Source organism: Mesoplodon bidens (assembly GCF_964165515.1).
Source record: "Mesoplodon bidens genome assembly, chromosome: X".
Taxonomy (NCBI): domain Eukaryota; kingdom Metazoa; phylum Chordata; class Mammalia; order Artiodactyla; family Ziphiidae; genus Mesoplodon; species Mesoplodon bidens.
In genome coordinates, this window is record NC_138163.1 from 123,125,047 (window position 1) to 123,136,371 (window position 11,325).

Sequence of the window (11,325 nt, forward strand, 5' to 3'; positions counted from 1 at the left end):
ATTTAATATATGTATACATTGTGGATGATTATCACAATTAAGTTAATTAACACATCCATTACCACACATAGTTACCATTTTTGGGTGTGTGTGTAGTGAGAACACTTATGATCCATTCTCTTTGCAAATTTCAACTATACAATGCAGTATTATTAACCATAATCACCATGCTGTACATCAGAGCCACATAATTTATTCATCTTATAACTGAAAGTTTTTATCCTTTGACCAACATCTCCTCATTTGTTCCACCCCAGCCTCTGTCAATCACCATTCTAATCTGGTTCTATGAGTTCAACTTTTTTAGGTTCACATCACATTGTAGCCTTAAAGAAAATCATGTTGTACAACCTAAACATATATAATTTTTATTTGTCAATCATATCTCAATAAAGCTGGAAAAATTTTAAATAAAATGAAAAAATTAAGAAAAGAAGGAGATTCAGCTGGCCAGTCAGGGTGATGGGCTTTCCATCCTAGAACCATGGCCCAGTTTGTTCATAACCTCGCGGAGAAGGCCCCAGTGCTGTTCAACACTGCTGTGACTTACTCGAAGCCTCGACTGGCCACATTTTGGCACTACACCAAGGTTAAGCTGGTTCCTCCAACCTCTGCTGAGATCCCTACAGCTATTCAGAGCTTGAAAAAAATTATCAATAGTGCTCAAACTGGTAGCTTCAAACAGCTCACAGTTAAGGAAGCTCTACTGAATGGTTTGGTGGCCACTGAGGTGTGGATGTGGTTTTATGTTGGCGAGATCATAGGCAAGCGTGGCATCATTGGCTATGGTGTTTGAAGACCAATCTTTGCTTTATTATTTGGGTATTCTTGGACCATGTGTGAGCAGACTGCTATTTGAATAAAATAAGGCAATGTGTCAAAAAAAAAAGAAAAGAAAAGGAGAAATATTTTATATCATCCTCTGTGCTCTACTGAGATGAAATTCAAGGGTAATATAATCCAACTTCACAGTAAGTTTTAAAAATCTGCATAATATCCTGTGATCTAAAGGAGAAATAAGAGGAAAGTAATTTATAATATAAAATATATTTCAAGTAAATGTTTCAGCACAATCACACTACAAAGAGTCAGATGTTTACTTCTACTTATAATAAATGAATTTGGATTTAAAATAAATAGGAAATTTTAAATGCATATTACTAAGTGAAAGGAACCTATCTGAAAAGGCTACATTCAATATGTTTTAGCATTCTAATTCCAACTATATGACATTCTGAAAAAGGCAAAATCATGGAGACAGTAAAAAGATGAGTGATGGCCAGAGGTTAGAGGGGAGGGAGGGATGAATAGGTGGAAAGAAGGATATTTAGGGCAGTAAAACTATTCTGTACAGTACTGTAATGGTGGATACATGTCCTTATACATTTGTCAAAACCCACAGAACAATGTACATCACCATGAATCCTAATATAAACTAAGGATTTAGGGACTTCCCTGGTGGTCCAGTGGTTAAGACTTCACGCTTCCACTGCAGGGGGCACAGGTTCGATCCCTGGTCAGGGAAGTTCTGTGCCACGGGGCGCGACCAAAAATAAAAAATAAAAAAATAAGAATAGGGCTTCCCTGGTGGTGCAGTGGTTGAGAGTCCGCCTGCCAATGCAGGGGACACGTGTTCATGCCCCTGTCCGGGAAGATCCCACATGCCGCGGAGCGGCTGGGCCCGTGAGCCATGGCCGCTGAGCCTGCGTGTCCAGAGCCTGTCCTCCGCAACAGGAGAGGCCACAACAGTGAGAGGCCCGCGTACTGCAAAAATAATAATAATAAAAATAAATAAAATAAGTATATAGGGTGATAATGATGTGTCAGTGTAGGTTCACTGATTATAACAAATATACCACACTCTAATGTGGGGTGTTGATGGTGGGGGAGGCTGTGCAGGGGAGGAAGTATATGAGAAATATCTGCATTTCCTGCTCAATTTTACTGTGAACCTGAAGCTGGTCTAAAAAATAACATTGATAGTAATAACAACAACAACAACAATAATAATAATATCCAAAAGCCCAAACCAGGTCATTTTCAATTACAAAAAAAGAAATAGGATAATATGCAATTGAATATTGTTAAAACTTTAAACGTTTTGGACATTTTGAAATAAAGGCTATATAGTTATATTCGTGTATAGTAGTGGAATCTCCATAGTGGGGACCGGTTCATAATGCAGACTGATTTAGGTGTGTTGTGTTGGCCACTCAAATATGAGTGGCATTGCCATTGATAGCATGATTTTCCAGATTGGTAAACAGTTTCTAATAGAATTTTTTTAAAAAGTCACTCTTTCCTCAGTGTATATGATAGTAACATTTACATTCCTGGAAAATTCAGTGATTATTAAAACTGTGCAAAATATTTTTTAAATTAAAAAATGGAATTATGCTCTACATTTAATAATTATCAACAGGTTATTGCCATGATGAATGTCCAGTGGGACATTGAAAGTAATGCAGAAGTAAGATAATTTTTCATGGGTTAGGTTTGTCCCACACACTGTCTATCAATTCTGACCTCCTCCTACTACATGTCAATAATGCTCCCCCCAAAACAATGGGACCATACACCCACAAATTTCCTTAACAATAGCAGTTGTCTCAAATGATGTCACTTACAAATAATCAAACTAAAAGTTCTTTTAAAACATGATACTTAGATAAAACATTTCCATTTTTAATGTTCCTCAGAATGGGGCACATTGAATTAATCTAAAGAACCAAACAAAAAGCTCCCACACAACAATAGTAAAGAATATTTGTAGTATCCACTGAATAAGTACATAAACTTGATCTCTAAAATTGACACCAGTGAATCGTATTTCAAATCCAACAGATTTTAGGTAAATTTTGCATAATTTAAAAGAGGTAATAATTTTTTTTACAGTTCTTTGACACTGTTAAGAATTTTTTGTGTCAATGCTAATAATTTCAGTGCATACAAGATGAAAGCGAGGCAATACAAGACTTTTGAGACAACTAATGCTTAATGCCAAGTATAGAGAATATCTTTTTAAATTTTTTGAAAAACTTTTTATTTGGAAATAATTTCAACCTTACATAAGAGGTTCATAAATAGTATGGAAAATTCCTATGTGCTCTTTATCTAGATTCATTAGTTGATAAAATAAATGGGGAAGAATGTTAACATTCTCTCTACCTCTGGATAGATAGATAGATACATAGATAGATAGATAGATACCGATATATTTTTTTCTGAATTACTTCAGAGTAAGTTGCAGAGATAATGCCCCTTTACCCCTAGATATATAAATCTATGTTCCCCAAGAACAAGAATATTATCTTACATAATCATATCAAGAAATTTAACATCAATACAGTACTATTATTTAATCTTTAATCCACATTTCAGTTTTGCCAATTGAATAATGCCTTTTATAACAATTCTTTTAAAGTCTAGGATCCTGTCCAAGATCTCATATTACATTTAATTGTCTTATTGCTTTAGTCGCCTTTAATCTGAAACAGTTATGCTGCCTTTTTTTCCCCAGTCCTTTGAGCTTTATTTTTTAAATTTTTTCTAATTTTTGAATTTTATTTTATTTATTTTTTTATACAGCAGGTTCTTATTAGTCATCAATTTTATACACATCAGTGTATACATGTCAATCCTAATCGCCCAGTTCATCACACCACCAGCACCACCCCCCCGTGGCTTTCTCCCCTTGGTGTCCATATGTTTGTTCTCTACATCTGTGTCTCAAACTCTGCCCTACAATCCGGTTCATCTGTACCATTTTTCTAGGTTCCACATACATGCGTTAATATACGATATTTGTTTTTCTCTTTCTGACTTACTTCACTCTGTATGACAGTCTCTAGATCCATCCACGTCTCAACAAATGACCCAATTTCATTCCTTTTTATGGCAGAGTAATATTCCATTGTATATATGTACCACATCTTCTTTATCCATTCATCTGTCGATGGGCATTTAGGTTGCTTCCATGACCTGGCTATTGTAAATAGTGCTGCAATGAACACTGGGGTGCATGTGTCTTTTTGAATTATGGTTTTCTCTGGGTATATGCCCAGTAGTGGGATTGCTGGATCATATGGTAATTCTATTTTTAGTTTTTTAAGGAACCTCCATACTGTTCTCCATAGTGGCTGTACCAATTTACATTCCCACTAACAGTGCAAGAGGGTTCCCATTTCTCCACACCCTCTCCAGCATTTGTTGTTTGTAGATTTTCTCATGATGCCCATTCTAACTGGTGTGAGGTGATACCTCATTGTAGTTCTGATTTGCATTTCTCTTATAATTAGTGATGTTGAGCAGCTTTTCATGTGCTTCTTGGCCATCTGTATGTCTTCATTGGAGAAGTGTCTATTTAGGTCTTCTGCCCATTTTTGGATTGGGTTGTTTGTTTCTTTAATATTGAGCTCCATGAGCTGTTTATATATTTTGGGGATTAATCCTTTGTTTGTTGATTTGTTTGCAAATATTTTCTCTCATTCTGAGGGTTGTCTTTTCGTCTTTTTTATGGTTTCCTTTGCTGTGCAAAAGCTTTGAAGTTTCATTAGGTCCCATTTGTTTATTTTTGTTTTTATTTCCATTACTCTAGGAGGTGAATCAAGAAAGATCTTGCTGTGATTTGTGTCAAATGGTGTTAGGGAGTGTTCTAATTTCATTCTTTTACATGTAGCTGTCCAGTTTTCCCAGCACCACTTATTGAAGAGACTGTCTTTTCTCCACTGTATATCCTTGCCTCCTTTGTCATAGATTAGTTGACCATAGGTGCTTGGGTTTATCTCTGGGCTTTCTATCTTGTTCCATTGATCTGTTTTTGTGTTTTTGTGCTGGTACCATATTGTCTTGATTACTGTAGCTTTGTAGTATAGTCTGAAGTCAGGGAGTCTGATTCCTCCTGCTCCATTTTTTTCCCTCAAGACTGCTTTGGCTATTCGGGGTCTTTTGTGTCTCCATACAAATTTTAAGATTTTTTTATTCTAGTTCCATAAAAAAAGCCATTGGTAATTTGATAGGGATTGCATTGAATCTGTAGATTGCTTTGGGTAGTATAGTCATTTTCACAATATTGATTCTTTCAATCCAAGAACATGGTATATCTCTCCATCTGTTGGTTATCATCTTTAATTTCTTTCATCAGTGTCTTATAGTTTTCTACATACAGGTCCTTTGTCTCCCTAGGTAGGTTTATTCCTAGGTATTTTATTCTTTTTGTTGCAATGGCAAATGGGAGTGTTTCCTTAATTTCTCTTTCAGATTTTTCATCATTAGTGTATAGGAATGCAAAATATTTCTGTGCATTAATTTTGTATCCTGCTACTTTACCAAATTCATTGATTAGCTCTAGTAGTTTTCTGGTGGCATTTTTAGGATTCCCTATGTGTAGTATCATGTCATCTGCAAACAGTGACAGTTTTACTTCTTCTTTTGCAATTTGTATTCCTTTTATTTCTTTTTCTTCTCTGATTGCCATGGCTAGGACTTCCAAAACTATGTTGAATAATAGTGGTGAGAGTGGACATCCTTGTCTTGTTCCTGATCTTAGAAGAAATGCTTTCAGTTTTTCACCACTGAGAATGATGTTTGCTGTGGGTTTGTCGTATATGGCCTTTATTATGTTGAGGTAGGCTCCCTCTATACCCACTTCCTGGAGAGTTTTTATCATAAATGGGTGTTGAATTCTGTCAAAAGATTTTTCTGCATTCATTGAGATGATCATTTGGTTTTTCTTCTTCAATTTGTTAATATGGTGTATCACATTGATTGATTTGCGTATATTGAAGAATCCTTGCATCTCTGGGATAAATCCCACTTAATCATGGTGCATGATCCTTTTAATGTGTTGTTGGATTCTGTTTGCTAGTATTTTGTTGAGGAGTTTTGCATCTATATTCATCAGTGATATTGGTCTGTAATTTTCTTTTTTTGTTGTATCTTTGTCTGGTTTTGGTATCAGGGTGATGGTGGCCTCATAGAATGAGTTTGGGAGTGTTCCTTCCTCTGCAATTTTTTGGAAGAGTTTGAGAAGGATGGGTGTTAGCTCTTCTCTAAATGTTTGATAGAACTCATCTGTGAAGCCATCTGGTCCTGGACTTTTGTTTGTTGGAAGATTTTAATCACAGTTTCAATTTCATTACTTGTGATTGGTCTGTTCCTATTTTCTATTTCTTCCTGGTTCAGTCTTGGAAGGTTATACCTTTCTAAGAATTTGTCCATTTCTTCCAGGTTGTCCATTTTATTGGCATAGAGTTGCTTGTAGTAGTCTCTTAGGATGCTTTGTATTTCTGCGGTGTCTGTTGTAACTTCTCCTTTTTCATTTCTAATTTTATTGATTTGAGTCCTCTCCCTCTTTTTCTTGATGAGTCTGGCTAATGGTTTATCAATTTTGTTTATCTTCTCAAAGATCCAGCTTTTAGTTTGATTGATCTTTGCTATTGTTTTCTTTGTTTCTATTTCATTTATTTCTGCTCTGATCTTTATGATTTCTTTCCTTCTGCTCACTTTGGGTTTTGTTTGTTCTTCTTTCTCTAGTTCCTTTAGGTGTAAGGTTAGATTGTTTATTTGAGATTTTTCTTGTTTCTTGAGGTAGGCTTGTATAGCTATAAACTTCCCTCTTAGAACTGCTTTTGCTGCATCCCATAGGTTCTGGATCGTCGTGTTTTCATTGTCATTTGTCTCTAGGTATTTTTTGATTTCCTCTTTGATTTCTTCAGTGATCTCTTGGTTATTTAGTAACCTATTGTTTAGCCTCCATGTGTTTGTGTTTTTTGTGTTTTTTCCCCTGTAATTGATTTCTAATCTCATAGCGTTGTGGTCAGAAAAGATGCTTGATATGATTTCAATTTTCTTAAATTTACTGAGGCTTGATTTGTGACCCAAGACGTGATCTATCCTGGAGAATGTTCCATGCGCACTTGAGAAGATAGTGTAATCTGCTGTTTTTGGATGGAATGTCCTATAAATATCAATTAAATCTATCTGGTCTATTGTGTCATTTAAAGCTTGTGTTTCCTTGTTAATTTTCTGTTTGGATGATCTGTCCATTGGTGTAAGTGAGGTGTTAAAGTCCCCCAGTATTATTGTGTTACTGTCCATTTCCTCTTTTAGAGCTGTTAGCAGTTGCCTTATGTATTGGCGTGCTCCTATGTTGGGTGCATATATATTCATAATTATTATATCTTCTTCTTGGATTGATCCCTTGATCATTACATAATGTCCTTCCTTTTCTCTTGTAACTTTCTTTATTTTAAAGGCTATTTTATCTGATATGAGTATTGCTACTCCAGCTTTCTTTTGATTTCCATTTGCATGGAATATCTTTTTCCATCCCCTCACTTTCAGTCTGTATGTGTCCCTAGGTCTGAAGTGGGTCTCTTGTAGACAGCATATATATGGGTCTTGTTTCTGTATCCATTTAGCAAGCTTGTGTCTTTTGGTTGGAGCACTTAATGCATTCACGTTTAAGGTAATTATGGATATGTATGTTCCTATGACCATTTTCTTAATTGTTTTGGGTTTGTTTTTGTAGGTCCTTTTCTTCTCTTGTGTTTCCCACTTAGAGAAGTTCCTTTAGCATTTGTTGTAGAGCTGGTTTGGTGGTGCTGAATTCTCTTAGCTTTTGCTTGTCTGTAAAGCTTTTGATTTCTCCATCGAATCTGAATTAGATCCTTGCTGGGTAGAGTAATCTTGGTTGTAGATTCTTCCCTTTCCTCACTTTAAGTATATCATGCCACTCCCTTCTGGCTTGTAGAGCTTCCGCTGAGAAATCAGCTGTTAACCTTATGGGAGTTCCCTTTTATTTTATTTGTCATTTTTCCCTTGTTGCTTTCAATAATTATTCTTTGTCTTTAATTTTTGCCAGTTTGATTACTATGTGTCTCAGCATGTTTCTCCTTGGGTGTATCCTATATGGGACTCGCTGCGTTTCCTGGACTTGGGTGGTTATTTCCTTTCCCATGTTAGGGAAGTTCTCGACTATAATCTCTTCAAATATTTTCTCTGGTCCTTTCTCTGTCTCTTCTCCTTATGGGACCCCTATAATGCGAATGTTGTTGGTTTAATGTTGTCCCAGAAATCTCTTAGGCTGTCTTCATTTCTTTTCATTCTTTTTTCTTTATTCTGTTCCACAGCAGTGAATTCCACTATTCTGTCTTCCAGGTCACTTATCCATTCTTCTGCCTCAGTTATTCTGCTATTGATTCCTTCTAGTGTAGTTTTCATTTCAGTTATTGTATTGTTCATCTCTGTTTGTTTGTTCTTTAATTCTTCTAGGTCTTTGTTAAACATTTCTTGCATCTTCTTGATCTTTGCCTCCATTCTTTTTCTGAGGTCCTGGATCATCTTCACTATCATTATTCTGAATTCTTTTTCTGGAAGTTTGCCTATCTCCGTTTCATTTAGTTGTTTTTCTGTGTTTTTTTCTTGTTCCTTCATCTGGTACATAGCCCTCTGCCTTTTTATCTTGTCTATCTTTCTGTGAATGTGGTTTTTGTTCCACAGGCTTCAGGATTGTAGTTCTTCTTGCTCCTGCTGTCTGCCCTCTCTGCTGCCTTTCTTTGTCTTTTATAACATTGACATTTTAAAAGAATTATTGAATGACCCTTCATTTGGATTTGTCTGATGTTTTCTAATGATTATATTCAGATTATGTGTTTTTGACAGTAATACCCAAAAGGTAATGTGTGTCCTTCTCAGTACATCTCATCCAGTTTTAAAGTGATTAGAGAATATCTTCACTTGAAAAAAGATCTAGGAAAAGGAAGCTTATTTACCAATAAAACATGCTGCTCAATTTGGTGCTTTTCATACATAAGCAAAAAAAAAATAAGTCGATTTAACCTAAATACAGTATTTTCTTTGAAAAGCAAAAGTCTGTCCCTAATCAACATAACTTATTGAATATCACCTTTATTGACATGAGCTGAGAGTTTTGAATTCAGATTTAAATTATGTTGACAATTAATATGCATGATGATATGTCCTGTCAAAAGCCTAGGTGGAAATTGGCTAGTGGTCAAAGGATATTGCTTTACAGTCAGTGTGCTTGTGGATTACGTGCATCAGAAGGAAGGAGACCACCTTATGAGACTATGTATTGGGTCTTTGTGAAGGGTTAGCTGCAAAGTGCTTTCCTGCAGCTCAATGAAATGAAAAGGATGAGATTCATTTTTCTCTCATTTTGCTTCCATCTGATTCTGTTCTGCTAGCAAAGTACATGAAGGAAAGCATCTATTAATCTTGGAACAACCACTGAATTTAATTACCATGTCTAATGTTAGCTTGTACAAAGTGTTATAGGGATATGTTTTCTTCCATAAGAAGTACAGTACAATATGTTCTTCTATTTCAAATCCATTTCACTTAATTCCAGTGCTCTGACAGGAAAAAGCAGTAGTGTTGCTGACCTTCATATTCAGGCTGCTCTGTCTCACAGAACTACACACCTGAGAAAAATCACATCCTACTTGCCTTCATCTCAACATGCTGCTATATAGAACTATTTCCGTTTGTTCTCTCCCCCTCCCCAAAAAATATACAGAATGGGAGAGCATGAATAATTGTTGCATTCCAAGAGACCATGATGAATTTTATTAGTGTACAAAGCATATTGCATGAATTTACCAGGGGTCTTTATTCTGAGCTCACATATGTTCTACAAAGCTGTTATTTTAAACTGCTCATAGAGTGGTGCTGAGTGGCTCATTCCACTTCCTTGTATGGCCATTTGCTTTTGTGGGTGGGGTGGTGGGTGGGTATTAAACTCCACATGCTGTGAGGGGAATCTATACAAAGTTTATACTTTTCTGCACATTTTTAGGAGAAGAAAGTAGAAATGAAAACAGAAAGTCATATTGATTCTCTCTGGGAGTTTCTTGAATTAAGAGGCTATTTAAAACTGGAAGGTTATTTGATGGTATGTTTGGTATTTGGGTACAGGGTCAACATGTACATGGAAAACAAAACTATTGATGGTTGTGAAATGATGACCCTCCATCTTCCCGAGGGAGTGAAGGAAAGAAAATTAACTATAATCACAATGCTGTGCATTAGATCTCCAGAACTTATTCATCTTCTAACTGCATGTCTGTACCATTTGACCAACATCTCTGTACCCCCTGGCCTGAGCCAAGTCCAGCTCCTGCTGGCCCACCAAAAGCACCCAGAATACACAGTCTACACAAGGGACACTCCTACACAAGGCCACACCTTCAAGATTTGGAAAGGTAGCTATTTCACCTAATTCATAAAAACAAAAAATCAAAAAATGAGACAGAGGAATATGCTCCAAATGAAAGAACAAGGTAAAACCAAGAAAAACCCTAAATAAATTATTTACCTGATAAAATTTCAAAGTAATGGTCATAAAGATGCTTACCAAACTCAGGAGAAGAATGGAGGAACACAGAGAGAATTTCAACAAAGAGATAGAAAATATAAGAAAGAACCCATCGGAGCTGAAGAATATAATAACTGAAACAAAAAATACACCAAAGAGAATCAAAAGCAGGTTAGATGATACAGAAGACTAGATTAGCCATCTGAAAGACAGAATAATGGAAATCACCCAATCATAACAGCAAAAAGAGAAAAGAGTTTTTAAAAATGAGGATAGTTTAAGGGACCTCTGGGACATTATCAAGTATACTAGCATTCACATTATAGGGGTCCCAGAAGGAGAGGAGAGAAAGGGGCAGAAAACTTATTTGAGGAATTAATGGCTGAAAGTTTTCCTAACTCAGGTAAGGAAACAGATATTCAGGTCCAGGAAGTACAGAAAGTCCCTAACAAGATGAACCCAAAGAGATGCACACCAAGACATTTTATAATGAAAATGGTAGTAATTAAAGATAAAGAGAAAATTTTGAAGACAGCAAGAGAAAGACAACTAGTCACATACAAGAGAACCTCCATAAGGGTATCAGCTGATTTTTCAGCAGAAAGTATTCAGGCCAGAAGGGAGTGGCATGATATATAATATTTAAATTGCTGAAAGGAACCAAGAATACTCTACCTGGCGAATATAGCATTCAGAATCAAAAGAGAGATAAAGAGGTTTAAGGACAAGCAAAAACTAAAGGAGTTCATCACCACTAAACCAGCCTTACAAAAAATGTTAAAGGGTCTTCTTTACGCAGGAAAGAAAGGGTAATAACTAGAAATAAGAAAGTATATGAAAGAAAAAAATTCAAATGGTAAAGGCAAATATATAGATCAGCTGCTTAAAAAGCTAGTATGAAGGTTAAATGACAAAAGTAGTAAAATCAACTATAACTACAAGAAATTGTTGAGATACACAGAATAAAAAGGTGTAAAATATGCTGT

General features: G+C 35.8%; 1 protein-coding gene across 1 annotated transcript; it reads left to right on the forward strand.

The window, feature by feature from the left end:
• Positions 1 to 484: 484 nt before the first annotated feature.
• LOC308608624 (ATP synthase subunit g, mitochondrial-like) lies at positions 485 to 815 on the forward strand (the record flags this gene model as incomplete). The annotated part of the gene is made up of 1 exon (XM_081221871.1): positions 485 to 815. One exon carries the CDS (start codon positions 485 to 487, stop codon positions 794 to 796), a length of 312 nt encoding a protein of 103 aa, XP_081077997.1. The 3' UTR covers positions 797 to 815.
• Positions 816 to 11,325: the final 10,510 nt, after the last annotated feature.